General features: G+C 40.0%; 2 protein-coding genes, 1 long non-coding RNA gene and 2 other non-coding genes across 6 annotated transcripts; 1 reads left to right on the plus strand and 4 right to left on the minus strand.

Moving 5' to 3' along the window:
- Nucleotides 1-197: 197 nt before the first annotated feature.
- On the minus strand, nt 198-4,284 carry rplp0 (ribosomal protein, large, P0). Of its 2 annotated transcripts, NM_001200101.1 has the most exon segments (10): nt 203-280; nt 282-343; nt 345-420; nt 1,285-1,425; nt 1,610-1,795; nt 1,912-2,058; nt 2,142-2,229; nt 2,980-3,155; nt 3,571-3,679; nt 4,150-4,166. In NM_001200101.1, coding segments are annotated over 9 exon segments (954 nt in total). In that variant the 5' UTR covers nt 3,625-3,679; nt 4,150-4,166; the 3' UTR covers nt 203-256.
- On the minus strand, nt 2,303-2,431 carry LOC124626506 (small nucleolar RNA SNORA63). Its single transcript, XR_006981373.1, has one exon. It is a non-coding gene; the product is annotated as a small nucleolar RNA SNORA63 (small nucleolar RNA).
- On the minus strand, nt 3,249-3,377 carry LOC124626507 (small nucleolar RNA SNORA63). The gene has a single exon (XR_006981374.1). It is a non-coding gene; the product is annotated as a small nucleolar RNA SNORA63 (small nucleolar RNA).
- Nucleotides 4,285-4,914: 630 nt separating the features above from the next.
- On the plus strand, nt 4,915-17,242 carry dhx33 (DEAH (Asp-Glu-Ala-His) box polypeptide 33). The gene is made up of 12 exons (XM_017459636.3): nt 4,915-5,323; nt 6,052-6,212; nt 6,345-6,572; nt 7,480-7,650; nt 8,000-8,185; nt 8,790-8,901; nt 11,071-11,230; nt 11,428-11,516; nt 12,091-12,218; nt 13,631-13,834; nt 14,362-14,448; nt 14,565-17,242. The coding sequence occupies exons 1-12, from the start codon at nt 5,116-5,118 to the stop codon at nt 14,871-14,873; spliced, it is 2,043 nt and encodes a 680-aa protein (XP_017315125.2). The 5' UTR covers nt 4,915-5,115; the 3' UTR covers nt 14,874-17,242.
- Nucleotides 17,243-20,722: 3,480 nt separating this feature from the next.
- LOC108259878 (uncharacterized) lies at nt 20,723-21,810 on the minus strand. The gene is made up of 2 exons (XR_001811017.3): nt 21,329-21,810; nt 20,723-21,069 (listed from the first exon to the last, which is right to left on the minus strand). It is a non-coding gene; the product is annotated as an uncharacterized LOC108259878 (long non-coding RNA).
- Nucleotides 21,811-24,412: the final 2,602 nt, after the last annotated feature.

Below are 24,412 nucleotides of genomic sequence, written 5' to 3' on the forward strand. Positions count from 1 at the left end.
CAATCACAGGTATGACGAGCATCCCGTTTAACTCAATGCGATGACAATTTTGCAGCCATGTCGCTTCCTTTTTCATTATTGATTTACAGCCACAAGTCTACCATCAGCAGAGATCCACCACACGCCACTGATTAGCTGTACAAAACACTTTATACACCTTCCATATAAAAATAAAATGCCACGCCACACAAAAAACCTTTATCGCTTTCAAGTTCTTTATTGATGTTTAATTCAAGCAGGTTACAGTGATCACTGCTTATTTTAATCGAACAGGCCGAAGCCCATGTCCTCATCAGACTCCTCGGACTCCTCCTTGGCCGGCTCAGCAGCGGCAGCAGGCGCAGCGGCAGCAGGAGCAGCTGCCACAGACGGAGCTGCAGCCACAGCGAAAGCAGAGGGATCAGCCAGGAAGGCCTTCACCTGCAAGGGAGCAGAAAAATGCAGGAAGTTACATTGTGAGCCCTATTGTGCGCCATATTTAAACTAAGGGCGTTTCCACAATTGGTACAATGCTTCACACCAGAGTTCCCTTTAAGTGAATACCAGACTACTCTTTTCATCTGGATCAGAGATTGATTTCTTGGCCTGTATCCAGTTTTGAATAATAGCTTTTACTCCATCAAATGCACCCAACTTTGTACCAACAGGTGTGTTTATATTTAAAAAAAAAAAAAAAAAGTGTAAGCCTCCCCAACAGAGCCAATGTTCCAAATGGCACCCTGTGGTCCTCCTTCAGGTACACACTTTAGTGACCGTAGGAGTAGGGTGAGCACAGGCCCAAATGGTCATTTTTGCATTCAGGAGTCATGAAATTGTAGTCATTACTCGAACGTGATGTTCAAGATTTAATATGCGTTTACCATTTGGAGACAAAACAATCATTTTGTTAATCCATTAACCCTACAGCATCACAGACCTAGTGGGCATGTGCAAACAAGTGCTGCATTTAGAACAGGACAAGAAATTCGACAACTACAATGCTGGATTTTTATACATGTGACCATTTAATTCCAAATCATTTGAGGTATTCTGTAGAGACCAACAAGGTCTTATTTGGTAGACACAAGGCTCATCTACTTGAAAGCCTTTATTGTCCAGGCATTAAGTATGTTTGGTGTCCGAAACCAACCGTCCCTGTCTGCCAGAGGAGACTGACACACAGGGATAGGAGGAAACGGGTTTCTGTTTGCAGGGGGAACGTCAAAACAGCACTGCAAAAGCTGCTTTGTAACCTAACCTGCACTGGTAGGGATGCCCGACCCACAGCAAAGCAGAACATTTTACCTTATCAGCCATAGGGAAGGAGTAGTCTGTCTCCACAGCGACAGCCAGAACCCTCTTGTATCCATTGATAATGGAATGAGGGATGGAGGCAAGAGTGGGGTAGCCAATCTGCAGACACACACTGGCGATGTTCCTCACACCCTAAAACAAAGAGAGAGTGTGTTACAACCAACACATGACTTGTTACCTGGAAACCAATAAACCAGCAGGAACTTCAGACAGGCATAGTATGAAAATTTGATTTGTGCAGGGAGAACTGACTCATGCGTACATGAGGGGAAACAAGTGTCCCAGAATTGAAACAAACAACAAAAGGCCCACTCACCTCCAGGAATCTCTTGTGCAGGGCATCCTCAGTGATGTCCAACACCTCAGGGCTATAGACGCTGCCGTTGTCATAGACCTGCTGGATGATCAACCCATAGGAAAAGGGCGAGATGTTCAGCATGTTGAGCAGCGTGGCCTCGCTGGCACCCACCTTATCTCCAGGTCTAATCAGCTGCACATCACTCTGGAAAGAGAGGACAAATGTTAGACACAGTTCGTAAGCAATGGATTGAACAACCTACAAGAGATGCAAAGAGACCCAATAATTAAGGTTTTTTAAAAATTATTGCTTTAACTTACTAAGATTTCAATGGTTCCTCTGGAGATCTTGGTGGTGATACCCAAAGCCTGGAAGAAGGAGGTCTTCTCAGGACCCAGCCCGGTGTTCTGAGCAGGCACAGTCACCTCACAGGGGGCGATGGCACCGGCACGGGCAGCAGCTGGCACCTAAGTAGTAAATGACTGTTAAGACAATCTGGAAGTTGTGAATAGGTTTATAAAAAATGGGGGGGGTAAAGGTAGAGAATTACCTTATTGGCCAGGAGCATGTCCCTGACCTCAGGCAAGTCTTCCTTGGTAAAGACAAAGCCCACATTTCCACGGATGTGTGGAAGCAGCCTGTTATAAAGAGTCAACCAACATTTACTCAGACAGTGAAACAAACACAGAAAGTTTTCACCATAAGAATACAATGTTTGAAACTAAGCGTCCCTGCAAGCCGTGGGATGCGGACAGACAGGGATAGTAAGAAACAAGTTGATTTGTGCAGGGGGAACGACCAACCAGCACTGCAACAGCTGATTAGTAACTTATCCTGCAAATTCAGCAGCACTCCAAAGGTGCTGCTAATTTTAAAAAAAGATATTAGACCTGTATCATAAATTAAAATAACATTTTCATGGGTCTCTATAGGCTCACTCTTTCTGGCTTTTATTTTAAAAAATAAAATAAAAAATTAAGATTCCACAGACAAAAAATGAGCCCTGGAATTAGAACTGTCTGCACTATCTCCTGAGGTATACATACTTCAGAGCAGTACTTCTCAAACCTGTCCTGGAGGAACCCCCAGCACTGCACATTTTATACAATCTACCTCATCCAACACACCTGATTCAACTCATCAGCTCATTAGTACAGACTGCAAGACCTGAATTGGGTGTGTCAGATAAGGGAGATGTGCTGAGGGTCCTCCAGGACAGAGAACCCCTGCTTCAGAAGGTGCGTGGTGAATTGAGGAAAAGTCTTCAGTATGGTCACTGACAGTCGCAGGCACTGTTCTTTGAAGATGCTACGTTTAGAAATAACCCAGAAAGACCAAGTCATGTATAGACTTTTAGGAACACCATGCCTCCAAAGGCACATACGTACTTCTCCAGGGCTGGGTTGTTCTCTAGGTGGCCACGGATAGCCTTGCGCATCATGGTGTTCTTGCCCATGAGCACGATTGCCTTGCCCCGCAGGGACAGACGGATGGTCTGCATCTGCTTGGAGCCGACGTTGTCCGCGCCCACGATGAAGCATTTTGGGTAGTCATTCAGCAGTTGCTGTAAACCAGAACGTAAATAGGAAATGAGAACGGCGAGAACTATTTTGCAACCCGGCAGAAGTAGGATTAAATAAGTAACACCTCTAACGCAATGTTTGTGACTAAGCGTCCCTGCAAGCCGTGGTATGCAGACAGACAGGGATAGTAAGAAACAAGTTGATTTTTGCAGGGGGAACGACCAACCAGCACTGCAACAGCTGATTAGTAACTTATCCTGCAAATTAGGCTCTGTACTTTATATAGTCTGGTATCCTGTTTTTTGTTTTGTTTTTTTTAAATAAAATATTAAAAACTTATCAGCTGTCAAACTGTGGGGAAGAGCTTCTCAGCAACAATAATTAGGATTCCTGGACTGAAAATACTGCTTTAAGAGTAAAGCCGGCACAGAAGAAGGGAGTAAAATGGCCACTTACAATGATCTTTAAGAAGTAGTTGGACTTCCACGTGGCCCTGTCTTCCCTGGGCATCTTTGCAGTGCTTCCAAGGATCGGTTAAGAGCCGGTTTAAAGACAAGGTGATTATCTTAAAGAGAAAAACAACCCATTATAACCAACATCTTGAAAATCAACTACTTAACGTGCTAACTAAAATGTACACTGAAGAATGTGTAATTTAATCCACTAATACAACAGATCGTTTTCGGGTAACTTTTGCCCAATACAGGGCTCGTATAGGACACTAAAGACTTATTTACTAGGAAAACGTATTCAGGCGCGAATTAACCGAGGGGGTGAACTGTAGGCCGAACACATGGCGCTTATCTCATTCACGAGGCAACATGGCGCCGAGAGGCCTCAAGCTAACAAGCTAACGCGCTAAGGCTGAACAACTCAACCGACAATTCAGGCGAAAACTAGCCTTTTATTATATAATTAAGGCGAATTGTTAAATTTATAAGGTTTCCCCTATATATTCCGGATAAACAAACACTTAACCGTTAATAAAACATGGTTAAATATTAAAAATCCGTGCTATACTGAAGAGGACCTCACCTCACAGTAGGGACGCGTGAAAGAAAAGAGACCGACAAAGGAACTCAGGCGGTATTATAGAACACGCGTGCTGTTAGCTGATTGGTCAATATCACTGTCGCTCGTTATGTCCCGCCCACAACTCCATACTACTGCGACAAGAAACACGCCATTTTACATATTACAAATAGTTTTATTTCTTAAACAAAAAATGGGGCAAAACCAACTGAAATAAATTACGAAATAGACTCCACCGGAACCCTGACCAGGATAAAGTGGTGACTGAGGAATAAGGGTTTTTACTGAGTAAATGAAAGAATGGATAAATATGTTGTAAATAAATATGCAGTACGTATGTAGCCTGGTAAGCTACTCGATTTGGGACGAACCCTGGAATTTCCTCACGAATCGTTCTTACTAGCTTGAATTCCGGTTCTTTTCAGTGAATCATTCCACATGACTCGGTCATCAATAAGAGTCGACTCGTTCGAGTCGCAACCGACTCGTTGCTATTCTTATCTCTAAACGACCAAAATTTTGCCATAAATTGCTCTTCTGTTGTAGAACCGTAACTGGAATTGTCGCTTGGAGTGTTATTTTACGTTCTAATTAAAAACAATCCGCAAGACGCGAAAAATGTGTAAGAATCCTTGCATTTATATCGTCGTGCCCGCAATGTCGGTACTTCATTAGTACAGACATCAGACATAGCGGGAAGTCCAGTTTATGAGAGTCGACTCTCAGCGTTTACCTAAAAGACTCAAAGAGGTCTTGGTGAACGACGCATCGCTAGCTCTTACGTCATTTCCATGCGACGTCGGAGCGTGAGCCATGTGAGAGGCGATTTCCTTTAAGAATAGATAAACAACCGCAGTGGCGAAGGTTTTTAAATTAATTTTTTTAAACCTTAAAACTTGCTGTTTTGCCTGTTTTGGTATTGAGTCGGAGTAGGACGGGTTAATATCGGCTCGACGCTTCTTCCGGATCATGCCCCACGACCCCGATCCTCCTCCGGCCAAGAAATTTAAGCCGGGCTCCCCTTTTTTCCCTACAAACAAAAAGCCTGGAATGCTGCTGCCAAAGAAGGGAAATGCGCCCAGTACAATAGACGTGCAAAGAAAACAGCTTCCTATTTATCAGGCCAAATCTCAGCTCATCGACCAGCTGAGACAGCTGCACAATGCTGTGTTAATCGGTAAGAGTTTCCACTATATAGAGGTGATGCTAAGCTCGCCTAGCATGCAGGTTGTACACAGAAAACAACAGTATCTGATTAGAGCTTTGATCTCTTCCTTGCTACAGAAACTACAACAACCGCTGAAATCTACAGCTGGCTCCCTGATGTTAGAAATATAGTTATGTTTGTAATAAAGGAAAGCAGTGTTATTGCTGTCAGAGTTTCTAGTTGAAAGTTTTAATATATAAGAACCCTGCAAGCACTTGAGTAAATGGTGACTTTGTGAGCTTGAATGAGTTTACTTTTTCCTGACACTTGTACAATGATTTGTAGAGTTATGAGTTACCACTATCTTAGATTTACACTCAATGGACGGTTTAATCAGGTACACCTGTTTGTGAACTTTGCAATCAGCTGGAGCAGTTTTACTGTTTATTAACACTGTATAAACTTACTCAGCAATGCTTTCCACACATTTTCTGTGTAAGTGTGTGGTGTAGTTTAGCTTTCTGTTTACAAACCAGTGAATGATGTTTAGTGTTGTTTGCGTTTACGTAGCAATGACTCATTTCCGAGTCCAAGGAGATGACTAGCTCTAATATTTACTCGAATTCTGATACGACACTGATCCAATTTTAAAAAGCATGAATAGCTGTGAGAAACGAAAGGACAAAAACCATCGTTACATTGAGTTGGTCCCTACAAAGTACCCCACTTCTTGATGACCTGTTTGCTCTATTCTGTAGGAGAGACAGGCTCTGGAAAAACCACACAGATCCCTCAGTACCTCTATGAAGCTGGTATCGGTCGGCAGGGCATCATCGCGGTCACTCAGCCTCGACGTGTGGCTGCTATCTCGCTGGCGGGACGAGTGGCAGAGGAAAAGAGAACTCAACTTGGAAAACTGGTGGGTTGAGCAACTGTTCATGCATCTTTTGGAATACATGTATGATCTCATTCATACATTTGGTACCATTTTGAGCTGTTGATTTTATTTATTTATTTTTTTCCAAAAAACATAACTCCAACAATTCCAAAGGTGGGCTACACAGTACGATTCGAGGACGTGACCTCCCCAGAAACCAAGCTGAAGTTCATGACTGATGGCATGCTGCTCAGAGAGGCGATCGGAGACCCGCTGCTTTTGCGCTACACGGTTGTGATCCTGGACGAAGCTCACGAGCGCACCGTTCACACCGACGTCCTCTTTGGAGTGGTCAAGTCCGCCCAGCGCAAACGCAAAGAGCAGAATAAGATCCCTCTAAAGGTGAGGAACTAACATGGGTGAATATTGAGCTCGAGACTTCAAACTAGGGGTGGGCAATGTCAAAAATATCACGATATGTGTAAGCATTTCTACGGTACACGACATGTATGCAAACGAACAAAACTAAATTATTGACTCTGAAAAGGAGGGAAAATTTAAAATTTTAAAAAGTCAATATCTTTTAAGTACATATTTAAAAAAAAAAAAAAAAAAAAAAAAAAAAAAAGATTTAAAGAAAAGCTCTAAACATTTCTTTTTTTTTTTTTTTTTTTTTTTAAATATTCAAAACAGTACGAAACGTTAAAAGCATCTAATCAGCTGCTGACTGGATACTTTTGTTTAATGTCTATAAAATTTATTATTAACACCAAAAACAAGAGGAATTTCTCATTTGTGAAACAAAATTACTACAAGATCAACACCAAAAAACATATAAAATAAAAAAAAGACGGCAAGAGAAAATATCTTGAATGTTGTCAAATCTATCTAGTATTTCCTATGATACAATTACAATACCCCAAATATAATATTAAATATAATATAATATTAAACTTATTTCTAGACATTTCTTTTTACTACTTTCAATCTTTACATTTTCTTACTCTATTGGCATATAATTTAGTTTCTTTCTAGAAAATCTTTCTAAATGCTTCAAATGAGCCAAATTATTTGCCGACAGAATCTGTTTCAGTCTTGAAATCGGTAAAAATGTTTCAAAATAAATTGAATTGAATAATTTCATATTTGTTTTTAATCGGATAATGTGAAATAGTAGACATAGTTTCTTTCAGTTAATTTCACTTGCTAAGATGTCTTTTGTTTGTTTTTTTGCAGTTGAAATGATCTCATTATACTGTCCAGCCATATTTGAAGCTCCTTTCTCATCCATTTTATTTTCTATCCTCAGGTCATTGTGATGTCTGCCACCATGGATGTAGACCTGTTCTCTCAGTATTTTAATAAGTCTCCTGTGCTGTACTTGGAGGGTCGACAGCACCAGATTCAGATCTATTACACCAAGCAGCCGCAGTCCGATTACCTACACGCAGCGCTGGTCTCCATCTTTCAGATTCACCAGGTTAGTCATTTTCTCACGTGGACGTGTATTATATTTCCTATTAGTTAATTATATTATGTGCATTTAATATGGAAGTGAGTATTTATCTGAATCCATGGGAGGAGCTACAGATGATGTCCTTTCCTGATGTCTCTGGTGATGAAGTATATCGTGTTTATGCCTCCGATAAAAAGGCCAAAAGTGTTTGTCTAACATTTTAGCTCTGAGCAGCGTTTTTCTCTCATCGAACAGGACCACTGTTGAACATAACTCACATTTAATGTTTGTTTCATCATAATATTGGGTGATGAAGAATAAATTTGTTTATAGTGCTGTCCGGTGTCCCTAATAAGTATCTTTGGCCACACAGGAAGCTCCTCCATCCCATGACATCTTGGTGTTTATGACGGGTCAGGAGGAGATCGAAGCGCTGGCTCGTACGTGTCGGGACATCGCCAAACACCTGCCTGAAACCTGCGGGCTCATGATCGTGATCCCTCTGTACGCATCACTTCCTCCTGCCCAGCAGCTCAGGGTCTTTCAGCCTGCACCTAAGGTACCCTTGTTGATGTTTCCTCATAGATTTCCTAAGGATTATGTTCAGATTTCATATCTGTGATAATTTTCAAACCCACAAAGTGTATTCACGTGAAACGGAGCAGCACTGATAGAAAAGCAAATGCCTCAATACTAATACTAAAAGGATCTAGCTGACTTGCAGACATATTGCATTTTGTATTTCATTTCATTACTGGAGTGTTTAATGCACAGCTTTGTACCATGATGCAGTCCAATACAGGGAAAAATGTTGCCCATAATCACAAAGCCAGTTTGTCTCTAGTATAAATTTAGCAACCGATTTTGTAGAAACATTTTATTTATTTATTTTATTTTTTTTTTTTCTGTAATGATATTTTCGTTTACTTTGTTGTATGCGTCTACATTTCATATTAGAAGCTATTAATCGCGTAAAAAATAATAAGAAGCAAACTCAGTCATCATACACACCTCCATTAGTGTTTTATTCTCTTTGTAGCTTTCCATTTCATACCCACACCCTAAAGGGTTACACGTTTTCCTCTAGGTCAACCATTGACCTTGTTGACCAGAGTTTCTGTTTTTTGTGTCATCTGTATTAACGTTCTCTCTCTGCATATCAGGGTTGCAGAAAAGTCATCCTCTCAACCAACATCGCCGAGACGTCTATAACTATTTCTGGAATTAAATACGTCATTGACACAGGAATGGTGAAGGCCAAGCGCTATAACCCAGGTGAGAGCGCCGATGTCCATCATTCAAACAGTACTTAAAGCTGGGGTTGTATTTTAGGAAAAGACTCAATTGATGGCAATCAAGTAGTTCATTGAGCTATTCCAAGTCTTTAATACTGTTAAAAAGCTTAAATACTGCTTGTTTCCGATGTAGTTACAGCGATCGGCCGTAACATTAATACCACTGACGAAGGTGAAGTGAATAACATTTATTATCTCGTTACAATGGCACCTGTCCACGGGTGGGATATATTAGGCAGCAAGTGAACAGTCAGTTCTCAAAGTGGATGTGTTTGAATCAGGAAAAATGGGCAAGTGTAAGGATCTGCGCGATTTAACCAAATTGTGTTTGGTCAGATCATCTCCAAAACTGCAGGTCTTGTGGGGTGTTCCTGGTATGCAGTGGTTACCAAAAGTGGTCCAGGGAAGGAGAAGCGGTGATCTGGCGACAGGATCATGTGCGTCATGGGAGCCAAGGCTAGCCTGTCTGGTCCGATCCCACAGAAGAGCTACTGTACCACAGATTGCTCAAAAAGTTAATGCTGAAAGTTAATGACAGAAAGGTGTCAGAACATGCAGTGCATCACAACTTGCTGCATAGCTGCAGACCGGTCGGAGTGCCCATGCTGACCCCTGTCCATGACCGAAAGCACCTACAACGCATCAAAAATGGACTATGGCGCAATGGAAGAAGGTGACCTGGTCTGATGAATCATGTTTTTGTCTGTCGCTTACGTGGGGAAGGGATGCCACCAGGATGCACTATGGGAAGAAGGGAAGTGTGATGCTCTGGGCAATGTTCTGCCGGGAAAACTTGTATCCTGGCATTCATGTGGATGTTACTTTGATATGCATCACCTGCCTAAACATTGTTGCAGACCAAGTACACCTGTTCATGGCAGCGTTATTCCATAATGGCAGTGGTCTCTTTCAGCAGGATAATGCATCCTGCTACACTGCAAAAATTGTTCAGGAATGGTTTGAGGAACTTGACAAAGAGTTCAAGGTGTTGACTTGGCCTCCACATTCCCCCGATCTCAATCTGATCGAGCATCTGTGGGATCTGCTGGATAAACAAGTCCAATCCATGGAGGCCAAACCTCACAACTTACAGGACTTAAAGGATCTGCTGCTAAAGTCTTGGTGCCAGATACCACAGCACATTTTCAGAGGTCTTGTGGAGTCCATGCCTCGACAAGTAGGAGCTGTTTAAGAGGGACCTACACAATATTAGGCAGGTGGATTTACATGGTTCACATGGTGTTATCTAGTTGAGACTAGAGGTGTGCATCAGGATGAGGACATAAAGTCATGCGAATGAGAGGTTTTTACTTTTCCTGTGGGCGTGAGCCAGCACTCCGATATGAAGCTTGCGTGACAAAGAACAACAACATTTATTATCGTTAGCATGTGGCACTCACTCACCTGGCTACTAGTTTGTTTAGGCAGGTAGAAACAAAAACGAATGAGGAGTGCATAGAGTTGAAATAAACAGTCTGGCACACATCATTAATTGAGAGCAGATATGAACTGGAGTGATGTAGCTGATGTTGAGGAACTGTCAGAGCCAGAATTCACCGTTTCCGGTGGCACGCCTGCTTCATGTTTAGGCCACGCCCACTTAATGATTAAATCCGAATAAGGATATTTGGAGCACTAAACAGATATAGATAGTGCCATTGTGTTCCACACCTAATAATGATCCATTACAATTAGTAAATAATGCAAATAACTTGAAGGCAGACAATCAGAAACTAGCATTTCCTATTGCCATAGTATAAAATGTAATTAGGTCTCTAATTTTCCTAATGTGGATAATATTTTACATGTACTTGTAGAGCACAAGTCATTTCTATACCCTGTCTGAGTGATTGCAATACCATCTAAATACCATGTGGTGGAGCTGTGCCATCTACTACACTCTGAATAAGCACCTTAATGTAAACTAATATTATAGAGTATTTACCACCTATTCATACGAGTGTTGATTTATTTGGAGGCATGTCATTTCAGACACCAGGGGTTTATATTTAATAACACTATTGAGTAGATGTTAGATTGTGATACTGATGGTATGACATCCAAAGAAAAAGAATAAAGTTGCAAGCATAAATGTGCATAATTCATCATCATTCATGTGAGATGCTGTTTTTGTCTTATGTATTGTTAGACAGCGGTCTGGAGGTGTTGGCCGTGCAGCGGGTGTCCAAAGCGCAGGCCTGGCAGCGGGCAGGCAGGGCAGGGAGAGAAGACTCTGGCTCCTGTTACCGCCTCTACACCGAAAACGAGTTCGACAACCTAGCAAACATGACTGTACCTGAAATACAACGGTACAGTGTAGTAGAGATGGCACAATCTTTCTGTTAATTAGCTTCATTCAGGATTACAGCCTTACATTGTATGTATGTAGTTAATCAAAACAGTGCAAATACAGTAGCGCTGTCACAATTTTTTAAATGTATGTAATATAATTCATAATGCATATTATAAGTTGTCATTATTTGCCTGTCCTATATTATCTCTGTAGGTGTAATCTGGCTGGTGTAATGCTGCAGCTGCTGGCTTTGGGTGTTCCTGATGTGCTCAACTTTGACTTCATGTCCAAGCCGTCACCTGGTAAGAGACATGTGGTTTTTGTATATGCAGAATTATTGGCACCCTTCATGACACTGAAAAGAATGTAATCTACAAATGAATAACGCTAGCAATAAGTCGATATCTTGCGCTTAAAATATAAACGGGATGCGGGGCAGGTTTATTTTAATGTTATATTAATAAATAGCATGGTTTCTTTTCAAAAGCACTGCTTTTGAAATGATTGGCAGCCTCACAATTAGTATTTTCTGATGGGAATGAGAGAGAGGTCTGTACTTTTTCCGACTTTACTTTTCGGCTCTAATTGTTAGTACAATAATTATTGTTATTGGTTGGTAATAACCTTTACCGTTGATCTCCATTGTAATTTTTAAAAATCAACTTCTTGTCCTTTTGTCTTAATACAGGGCATGTGTATGATTTGTAGATGTTTTATTTGATTTATTATGTAATTAATTACTTAATTTATTATTATTATTATTAATAATAATAATAATAGTAATAATAATAATAATAGAATTCTTTCTGGAAGAGAAAAAATATTATTTTATAATCGTGCATCTGCAGAAACACTGTTGCTTGTGTCATTGGATAGAGTCGATGCGAATGGCAGGGGAGCAGCTGGATCTCCTCGGAGCTGTGGAGAGGAAGGACGATCGGGTTTTGCTCACTCCTCTGGGCAAAAAGATGGCATGCTTTCCCTTGGAACCTCGATTTGCTAAAGTAATTGGGATTGTCCTCTTGTAGCATGTGTTTTTATGCCTCTGTCACTCAGTGGTGGGGGCATTTTTTGGGGGGTTCTCTGTTCACCCTGTCTATCTGAGATTCTCGTAAGCACGGTATCTCAAGAACAAGTATGTTCGTAGGATGTATGTGGAATTATTATTATTATTATTATTATTATTATTATTATTATTATTATTTTAACTAGACAATGGATGGATAAGATTTTGGTCAAAACACGGCCAAATATCTGATTATCTACTATAGCTTCTTTCCTAATGTTATAATTACACCTCGGGGAAGGAAAAAAAATGCCATGACCCCTTTAAATTAGACTATTATTTGTATAGCACGTTTTACAGTAGAGACACAATGAGAGAAATCTATCTATCTGTCTGTCTATCTACATAATATCTATTATATAATATAGTATAAATCTCCAATGAGCAACCCAGACAATGCAGTGGCAAGGAAATATATCCTGAGATGGCATGGGGAAGGAACTTTAAGAAGAACCATATTTTAAAGAGAACCCATACTTTTCTGGGTGACACCAGACGGTGTTGTTATAAATAATTTTTCTTCTACAACTGTATATTATAAAGTGTGTTGAAGGGATGTTCACTATGAGCATAGGAAAGTCTTTACGATTATAGCAGCAGTTCTTTTGGTACAAATCTACAGTATCCAGGAGAAATTATCCACTGAAGCAAGGATGAGACTGTTTTTGCAAATCTATTTTTTGCAATTTAGGGAATCCATCCACAGCAGAAGAATTACAAGTGATCTCAACAGTCATAGCAGCATAAAAATTAATAGCTTTATGTAAATGAGTGCAAAATCCAAGTGTGTGGAGCTTAATGGTTCTTTGTTTGTTTGGCAGAAGCCAAGGATTCAAGCCCAAAATTTTCATGGTAGGTCTTAGGGGCGGCTGTGTCCACTAATCGTAGGGTTGGCGGTTCGATTCCCGGCCCACATTAAGTGTCCTTGGGCAAGACACTGAACCCTGAGTTGCTCCCGATGGCAAGTTAGCACCTTACATGGCAGCTCTGCTACCATTGGTGTGTGTATGTGAATGGGTGAATGAGACACTGTGTAAAGCACTTTGGATAAAAGCGCTATATAAGTGCACCATTTTAGATTATACGTGCTGTCTTGCTTGGGTACAGTAGCATGAGGTCATGCTACATGCTTGCCCCCCTATATGATGAAACACCACGGAGTGGTCTCCTGGGGGAATCTGTGTACAACTTTTGCATATTTTAACATGCATCTTAACACACAAGCAAGCACTTTTGGTTGACCAGCGGTGCAGAACATTCCCTGGAGTTTGGATCACCATTGTGAGACATGATGGGGATTATGCTTGTAGCTGGCCACGTGACTTACGTATTTTTAATATTGTTTTGCAGACCATCCTGATCTCTCCAGACTTCTCCTGTACCGAAGAGGTTCTGACCATTATCTCTCTGCTCTCCGTGGACTCTGTGCTCTACAACCCTCCTGCCCGCCGAGACGAGGTGCTTGCCGTACGCAGAAAATTCATCTCCAGTGAAGGAGACCACGTGACCTTGCTGAACATCTACAGGGCCTTCAAGAAAGTCAGTGGAAATAGGGTAGGTGCCTGAGTTCTGTCAAGATTTTGACTGATTAGACAATCTGTCTTGTTGGACCACCTCGTAGTAGGTGCAGTTAGAGATTTGACTCGTCTTTTTGACTTGACTACTTTGTAGCCCCCATTAGTTAGTTTCAGACGCTGTTAACTGTTATATTGGGTTGGTAGACTGTTTCTCAAAACAGCAGTGCAATTGAAGTGTTTAAAATCCCAATAACGCTGTTGTATCTGATACATTAGTTGCAGCGCCACACATACTTTGACATACTTTCATGTTCCCTTTCTGAATTATATCTGTAATCCTGTGGTGGTACCTTTTCATGATAGATGGGATAGAATGGGTTTTGAGACATTGTGCATTGCAAAGCTTCGACTACACTCGGTAATTACACACCTAAAGTCACCAACATGGTAGTTGCACCTAAAAATGGACAAAAACTGTAGATGAAAGTTATCCAATAAGCTGGTAACTCATATGTTTGCATAAAGTCAAGCCTCACTGTCTTTTGGTGTTGCTCTTCAATGCAGGAGTGGTGTAGGGAGAACTTTGTAAACAGCCGAAACATGGGTCTGGTTGCTGAAGTCCGAGCCCAGCTGAGAGACATTTGCATTAAGGTACTGAATTATTCAATACTGTGAACAAAAAGGTCTACATTGTTTCTGTCCTTTTAGAAGGTTTTGATGAGTGAATCAACAAGAGGAGCTTTCAGCATTGTTTTTTTGTTCTATAGCTGGGACTGAAGCTAGAATCCTCACTGTCTGAACTGGCTAATGTGCGGCGCTGCCTGGCCCACGGCATGTTCGCCAACGCCGCTGAGCTACAGCCAGATGGCACCTATGTGGCTCTGGACACCCACCAGACCGTTGCTATCCACCCGTCTTCCGTCCTGTTCCAGGCCAAGCCGGCCTACGTGGTGTTCAATGAGCTCCTGCATACATCACGCTGCTACATGAGGGACCTGTGTCTGGTGGACGCCGACTGGTTACAGGAAGCAGCGCCGGAGTATTTTCGGCGTAAACTCCACACGGCAAAGAGCTAGTACACCTCAGGGCTTCTAGTGGTGCTTTATCAAGTTTAACAGCAAAGTGCATGAATGTCCGGACCATTTTGGAATGGATAGCAGTAGTACATCAATGTGGCTGGGCTTGAAGATGTTTCGCCACTCGTCTGAGAGGCTTTGTATAGTTTTGTTCTGCTGACGTTATAAGTGAGAACATTGGACAGGGTCTCACAGGAATTCTCAACGATTCCCCTTAATGAAGCCTCTCAGAGGACTGGCAAAATGTTTTTAAGATATCTGAAGTCCTGATGCATTCAACTACATGTTGACTTTGATTCCACTCGTAGGCGACTTTGTTTTCTCTTCTGAAGCCCAAACGCTGGATAAGGCAATGCCGAAAGTACTCACCTTTTAAAGAGTATAAACCATGGACCGTTGATTGAGTGTTTAGGAATGACTTTCCTAAACAAAAGTGTCTTGTTCTTCTTTGTACAAATGACACAATTTGCACACCCTCCAATAGCTTTTGAATAATTTGCATACACCAGTGGTTTGATACTGGAAGCTTTTTTTTCTTTTTCTTTTTTTTTTAACCTGTTTCTACAGCCAGTTTAGTTGGATGCATATTTAGGTGAGCTTACCTTGTTATGAATGCTTGCATGTTTTCCTTTAACTACGCGAGAGCCTTGGCTCATGACGCACCTCTCGAGTGGCCGTACTGTTTCTGGAACTAGTTTGTTTACCTGTTTTGAACTAGTTTGTTTACCGCCTGATCTCTATGAATACCAATTGTGTTAATGAGCAGGGGCCTACGTGGTGACTAGATGCTTGGCGTGTAACCACGGCCTTAATTCTACGTCTCATATTATCAACACCCAGTTTCAGGCCATTTTAAACTTTGTTTTTATACTGAATCAATTATATGGGCATTTATTATTAATGGTAACTGAAACACCAATGGCTGTTTCTAGCTGATTAATGGCGCAAATGTAAAATTGAGTATTTCGAGATGCAGTTGCTTTGTACACTTTATAGAAAATGACCGTGTTATATGCATATGTTGTTATTTTGGTTGGAAAGAAATGACTGATTGGTGTCTGAGAACGTTACTTAAGCTGTAAAGCCTGTGTTCTACTGGAGGTGAGGCTTCCACACGATATCATTTTGATTTATAAGGCAACAATTCTGTATGCCATCAGATTTGCTACAAGTCAATTTAATATCCTCAGATCAATATGTGACCAGCTTTGTTCAGGATCTGGGGTAAGGATGCTGTCAATTCGTGAATGACGAGGACATCCTTTTAAAAGGAGGATCCTTTTAAAAGTACAACAGTTATGGGCAAATTACCTTGCTAGCCCATAAATTATCTATAGTTATTTAAAAATGTGTATATATATATATATTTTTTTTTTGTACACCGTTTTGTGCTTTTTCGATAATAATCGATTAAAATAGACAATCGATTTATGATTGTTGCATAGATTTACTTCAATTGTTGCCTTTGAAATCAATGAATTGATCCAGATCAGTTCTACTATCAGACACGAAGCGATTTGGATGAAATTGGTGGAAGCTGTTTTAGAACTAGAAATCCAAAGAATTATAACCTCCATTTTCAGAAAGCCAGACCACTGAAACCTTTCTAAACATAGAAACAACACCACTGATAGACAGGTAAGACCACGTCCTTTCCTCAGCCCATTTTCCCCCAAGAGCATCTCAATATTACGGTCATCTGATCTGGTAGAGATGTAGAGTGTTCAATGTGATGCTCGCTCTACCATTTAACCATGTTCTTTGCGAAACTCAGCTGTGATTATTTGGATGTTGGTTGCCCATTGTTTAAAAGTCCTGTGAAGCCACAGGATTTTTTTGGTTTTTGTTTAAGTGGATATTTTATTGGTGCTGTTGGCTTTACTATGTCGATAGTCTGTATGCGGTACATAAGACTGATTCTCAGTATCATGCTTCCTAAGCTATGCATGGCATTCTATAACATTTTGTATATCGTTTAAGTCCACACACTTGTTCTAATACTGACAAGATTGACACCTACTACATACAGTAACAAGTACTTCTCGATTGATATGCTATGCATGATGAATGATTAACACAGAATAAGGCCACTCAGGTTTCTCTGGAATGCTGAATATACCTCAAATATATATTTAGGTTAGTCATAAGAACGTTTTAAAAAAAGGTTTTGTTTATTGTATAGAGCATGGACCTTCATCCAAACTATGACTTGACACTTCCACATCCCAAATGTGCTTGAGGTTCATTTTTTAATTATTATTTAATTTTACTCACTCTGAAGGCAATTTCAAAATTATACGGTGAGTTCTTGTGCCTTTAAGGTTGTTCGAAATTAACTTCCAAATAAATGACATGTTGAGGCAAAACTACATCATTTCACGCAATGTGAATTTTCTTTCTCCGTGCTCTTGTCTGTTAAAATGGAATTTTTCCACATGAGGAAGGTAGTGCCTGTAAGCTTTGCTTGTTTGAGGAAGTGCATGAGTCATGAAGAAAATGAAGTAACTTTACTTATTTTAACCTCCTCTGGGCGTTGCCTATTCCTGCACCCTGAATATTGCTGTCTTAAAAATGATATGTTTTATTTCATTTTTTTAATGATCTAGGTTTATTGAAACATGCACTTATAAGGACAGCAAAATACGTAAATGTGCATCTTAAAGGAAAAGTCCACCCTGAACAACTTTTATATAATTAACTCGATCCTCAGTTGTGTCCAAGATTTATATTATATTGAAAGTCTTAAGCCTCATTGACATTTTGCTATATTGTCACCTTGGTTAAGTTTCCTACATTACCCACAATGCCATCTAACTGCCTGCTTCCAGTGGAGCCAGTGGGATTTAGCCCTTGTTTTATGTCTACCTGTAAAGAGTGATTCAGCAGTGCTTTATTCCTTTAATCTACCCAGCTGTCTCACCTCCTCATCTGTACACTCTGCTCAAACAGTTCAGCTTCCAAAGCTTTAACTTTGCCATTAAATGCTATACAGTGCTGCAAAAATGTGTCCTAACACCCAGAAATAAGTTCTGGTTTTGAATGGGTTTTTGGTTACATGTCTGAAATAAGGTCTGTGGTTAACACAAGCTAAGGATATTTTTATGTTTTATTCTACAACATACAATACACCAGTAAGACCCCACTCATAACTTTAACTTTAAGCTTTTACGTGGCTTGAAAAAGGCGGTTGATAATGAGTGGCTAAATGGGACTACAGAGGTTGTCGTGTTGGGGACATTAAACGTCATCATGCCGAACAGGAAGACTCCTCTATTACATTCTCATTGTGTTTATACTCGCGCTCTTACAAACTATTCCAACTCAAACTTTCCGACTTGAAAATTTATCAGTTTATAGTATTTTCGATCATGGTGTCGTTCGTTTATAGCCTGACTTTAGCTTTGTACTTCTGCTGATTGTATTTAGGCTTCAAAATTCATAAACGTTGTGTTCATTTGTGAAGATTATCTTCAAAACGTGTAAGGATCACAAACTTTTGTTAGTCACAGAGCTTATTTTATGCAATAATCCCAAAGTCAATTTAAAAAATCCTATTGGCTTGTTGCCGTGGGAACCAGGGTGATGTTATGTTCCGGGTTGGTCTACAAAAATACGTCAATTTTTTGTACAGCACAGTATTGTATCTTTTTTTTTTTTTTTTTAAATTAATGCCAAAGTACCAAAAATATAAACACATGGCAAAAATATAAAAATTACATACAATATAATGATAATGAAAGCAAAGCATCATTTATACATACTGTATATGCATACACCTACATATATACATACACACGCCCACACACTCACACATATAACTTTACTGAGAACTTTATTGAAATAAATTAAAAAGATGACACAAGTTTATTGTCTTAAGAGCGTTACGATTCTTAGATGATAAAATATTTGGGATGTACTGTTGGACCTTTTCTTCTAAAAACAATGAATAAGGGATTTTTATGAGTGACTTTACTGTGGTGAATGTGAAATTTTGCAAGGAGCAGTAGTAGATTAATAATAAAGTATTCATTAAATTTAGCTTTTTGTATATTAAAGAAGCCGAACAGTACATCGTAAAAAAAACAAAAAAACAAAGAGAAACCCAGAAGCACATTGCAGTTAATCAACTTAGCTGTGTGTAATAGCTGTGTGTGAGGACAATCCCAGAAGATGTGAAGAACGGTTTCATTAGGGGCACCACAAAAAGAACAACTTGTATCTATATCTGATGTAAACCTTTAAAAAAAAAAAAAAACAACTTAATGGCCTGTTGTCAATTATTCCATACATATTTCTGGAAAATCTTAGTTTTCTGTCATTTTGTTTGTTGTTAAATCTGTTCACTCTGGTGGACGGTAGCCTAACTTTTCCGTTATTTCAGTTAATTTGGCAAAGTGATATGAAACTGTAATGCGGTCAAGACCTGACTGGAACTAGTTTTGCTGTGCATTTACTGAAAAATAATTGCACACCTCAGAACATCTGTCAGCCAATCAGAATTGATAATTCAGCAGCATTGTGGTATAAATGTATTTAATGTGTTTCAGAGTGCACTTTTCCTTTAAGAAGTGATTATAAATTATACATTACCTGGTTGAAGTACAGAGATTCTGTACTACCTATATAATATTGTTCTTATGGACATTTTGTGTAGATGCAATGTGGCTTTGCGCTCCCGATGATTCACCCGTTTCCTCTTACTGTGGAACAACATGAGATCAAAGTTGCACTCAGAAAGGATGTGTTAATATCCTACACACTTTGTGTTATTACTATTTCGACACACATTTGTCGAAATGTTTGGTCCTTTGGTGCAAATAATTTTACAAATCAGTGCACAGATTTATTCCAGTCTTATTTAATAAAAGATGGAAGATTTATACTTGGAGGTTACTGAAAAATGAGTGAGCAAATGGATTAGCACCATCATTAGAGTATGGATCAGCTCTTTCCATATGCTCTAAATCGTTCAGTAAGTACTGCAGGTTTGCTCGATGTCTCCAAAATCAACAAGAACAGATGTATGAACAAATGTTTTTGTTAACAAACAATTCTGAATTTGATTAAATATATGCATTATGCATGTTCTCCCCCAGTGCAGACGTACACTGTAGGCTGATTGGCATATCCAAATTGTCCATAGTGTCTGCATGTGACCTGTAATGGGTTGGTACCCCGTCCAGCGTGTTCCCCACCTCCTGCCCAGAGTTCATAGGCTCCAGGCCTCTCTGAACTGAACAGGTGTGTGAATGTGTGCAATTGTGCCCTTTAATGGGTTGGCACCCCATCAAGGGTGTCCCCCACCTTCTGCCCCGAGTTCCCTGAGATAGGCTCCAGGCTCCCTGCGACCCTGTGTAGGATATGCAGTATGGAAAATGGATGGACATGCATTATGCCAGTTATGGACTTTTTTTTCTTTTTTTTTAACATACTGCTCTGTCTTATGTGAGTGTAGTATGTCAGTGGTACCCTTTACAACTGATGCATTTTGATATAAATTTTGCGGTTCTGTTAATGATGCATTTTATTTAAATTTAAGTTTCATATCTGCAACTCTTAATTATTTTATTTCTGTTTATATGCAAGAACTGTAGATCAACTGTTTAGAAAGTATAGGTGTTCACACACCGTCGTTCTTATGTAATAAAAACCACCCGAGTTAGGTGATAAACATGCAGTTGAGTAATTGTAGCTTTATTATTATGACCTCGACTATTTGTATTGGTAATTTTCAGAAGTGGGAGTCAGAGAGAGAGAGTCAGAGAGAGAGAGAGAGAGAGAGAGAGAGAGAGAGAGAGAGAGAGAGAGAGAGAGAGAGAGAGAGAGACTGGGGAAATGACATCAGCATATACCAACAATTTAAATCAGTGTTTATTGTTATTCAAGTGATTTCTAAACACCAACACAACGTTTAAAAAGACATAACGACGACACGCTGCTTAAGAACACCTTTAAAATTGAGCCAACACCCAAGCAAAACAAGGCTATTCGTGTGCACAGCTGCAACCTGACTCCAGCGGACAGATCCGTGCCCAGAAGCGGGAACGCGGAATCGGGGATGCGCGCTCACGAGGCTTCAGGTGCGTCAGTGGCGCGCGTGCGCGCATTCTAGTTCAACATGGGAGGAAAAGGCTCAACAAACATTTTAGACCACGATCCGGTTCTCAAGTCGTTTCCAGTGCGGGTTTTCCTGGTTCTGTGGAGAAATGATTCAAAGAAAAAAAAATACAATACAATGACACGTGTATTTTATGTAACAATGTATGGTGTTAAAGTAACAGCAAATTTTGCTGAATTGGCAACAACAAGGGGAAGGACTGCAATGGCTGTTACACAACAGGCTGAGCGAAGGAGCATGTCAGGACATTTCACAAGGAATAGGACAGAGGAGTAAACCGCAAAATGTCCTACTACAAAATTACACACACAAACAGCACATATACACACTTTCTTACCAGTTATACATCGTTCAAGCGCTTTTGGTTCTCTTCCTCTTCAATTCACTGTTACGGAATTTTTCTGCGATTTTTCTCTCATGTCCTGCAGGACAATGGCGGTTTGTGTTTAATCCGATTTCTTTCTTAGTTCTTCCTTTTCCTCCAGCATGACAGGGATATTCATCTAGGTTGTAATAATCATACTGGTCATAGGTCGCCTCTTCGAACAAAACCAGCCTTTCAATGTCAGTGGCCATTGTCTTGTGCTTTCACAGAAATTGCACGCGCCTCGACAGTCTCACTTCTGTGGGTAAACAACGGATGACGTCACGTGCTTTTATCTGCGGTTGCCTTCGGGTCATGTGGTTGCGTTCTCGATCTTTGATTGGCTGGAAATTCGATCGCCCACGCCTACAGTCAACGGCCATGCAGTCATTATATGTTTACGTATATCTTTCTCACATCCAGACATGAAAAGGCATGTATTCTCCTTGTACACGATTTTTGCAGGTGTCATACAGCTACACGAGGAATAAAATGACACAGGATTTTTTTTTTTTTAAAGTGCATGCTATAGGTAAATAAAATATAAAAACAAAGACACACTTTATGTACACCAATCATCAATAAGATTAAAATCACTGACAGGTGACGTGAATAACATTTATGGCACCGTCCACGGGTGGGATATATTAGGCAGCAAGTGAACAGTCAGTTGTTGAAGTTGATGTGTTGGAAGCTGGAAAAATGGGCAAGCCTAAGGATCCGAGCAACTTTGACATGGGCCAGATTGTGATGGTTAGACAACTGGGTCAGAGGATCTCCAAAATGGCAGGTCTTATGTGGTGTTCCCGGTATGCAGTGAAGGACAACCTGTGAACCAGTGACAAGGTCATAGGCACCCAAGGCTCATTGATGCACATGGGGAGTGAAGGCTAGTCTGTCTGGTCTGATCCCACAGAAGAGCTACTGTAGTACAAATTGCTGAAAAAGTCACTGTGGGAAGAAGGGAATCTGGTGGAGGAAGTGTGACGCTCCAGGAAATGTTCTGCAGGGAAACCTTGGGTCCTGGCATTCATGTGGATGTTATTTTGACACGTACCACCTACCTAAATGTTGCTGCAGACCAAGTACACTCCATCATGGCAATAGTAGTCCTTAATGGCAGTGGTCTCTTTCAGCTGGATAATGCGTTCTGCCACACTGCAAAAATTGTTCAGGAATGGTTTGAGGAACATGACAAAGAGTTCAAGGTGTTGACTTGACCTCAAAATTTCCCAGATCTCAATCCGATCGAGCATCTGTGGAATCTGCTGGACAAACAAGTCCAATCCATGGAGGCCAAACCTCACAACTTACAGGACTTAAAGGATCTGCTGCTAAAGTCTTGGTGCCAGATACCACAGCACACGTTTATACCCTGAATCCTTGGGTGCTTCATAATGAGTATTATGTTTAGAGCAAATGAAGACCTCTATTATCCTTTCTTGCAATATTCTGAGTGTTATTGGTATGTGGTAAAAATAAATAAATAAATAAATAAATAAACTACAACAATGTTGTGTTACAGGACTATCTTGAAATTTACGAGAATATATTTTCTCCACATGGTGGCAGTGTCTGTTTAAAAAATACAGGAAAGAAAAGCTTTTTTTTTTTTTTTAGAGAGAGAAAGTAAAACGTTATCTGGCTTCATACAGTCTTTTATCGATGAGCATTTTACTGAAATTTTCTAACAGATGTGTTGTACTGATTAGTACTATAATCTGCAACGTTTAAGGTGCAGATTTTGCAGGTTTGTGGCTTCACACAGAGATCAAATTATACAGAAAAAACTCAAACACAACCAAATTCCATTCATTCACAAATATTCACAGCTTTTCTCACCATTAGAGTAAAAAATAGATGTAACACTATTATTGTTGCTAGCACACTATCAAATACATCAAGGGATGGCTCAAAAAGAAGAAACGGAGGGTTATGGAATGGCCTAGTCAAAGCTCAGATTTTAATCCCATTGAAATGCTGTGGGGAATTTGAAACGGGCAGTACATGCAAGAAAACCCTCAAACATCTTGCAACTGAAAGAATATTGCACGGAAGAGTGGTCAAAAATTCCAGCCTGGTGGACAATTATGCAAAATGCCTACAAGAAGTAGGCATTTTCTGCTAAAGGGGGCAATACTAGCTTCTAAAGCCAAGGGTGTACTTACTTTTTCCACAGACAAATTTCACATCTATTGATATTTCTTTTGAATAAATGATTGAAAAAGCTCATTGTCTTTGAGGTTTTGTTCAAGTATATCAACTTCATTAATAGGCACTGTTACTTTGATTATCTATATGATATTTAGCCTTTATAAATCTATGGATATATTGATATGGCTGAGTGCAGAAATATGCATACCCCAGGAAAAAAATAAAGACTTTTTTTTTTTTTTTAAATCTCCCTTTCTGAATGTGATATAAATGTTATTTTACAGCCTGTATGCCCTCCTTTACCTTACAACAATGTCTTTATAACTACATCCAACCATTTTGCATACTCTCCAGACAGTTTCTGAATCCTCTCAGTTTTAATATCCGCCCTTCGAACAGTCTTCCACACTGATTATATACAACTGTCAGATTGTTGACCAATATTTGCTCATTCTTCAGATGCCAAACGCTGCCTTCTTCAGATCAGATCTTCAAATCAGATCGGAACAAAGAAATATGTATTTATTTATTTAAATGCACAAGCAGTGTGCTCACCAAGGCATCAAGGAACAAGAAGTGACATCTCACAAACCGAAGCTACACATGCATCCAATGTGCAAAGAGAAGATACACAGGTAGATAGTTAAAGGACAGAAAAAAAGGGAAAAAAACGCTTAAAATAGTAAAAAAAACAAAAAACCTAAAAGTAAAAAAAAAAAGAAGAAAGAATTAGATTGTATTTTCTTTACTGTTTCAGACTGCTGTTTTGTTGCAGGACATCTCAATAACTCCCTTTCCAACCATCCATCCATTTTCCGTACCACTTATCCTACACAGGGTCGTAGGGTGGGGCCTGGAGCCTATCCCAGGGAACTCGGGGCCCAAGACGGGAGACACCCTGGA

The sequence above is a fragment of the Ictalurus punctatus genome, chromosome 28, assembly GCF_001660625.3.
Source record: "Ictalurus punctatus breed USDA103 chromosome 28, Coco_2.0, whole genome shotgun sequence".
Taxonomy (NCBI): Eukaryota; Metazoa; Chordata; class Actinopteri; order Siluriformes; family Ictaluridae; genus Ictalurus; species Ictalurus punctatus.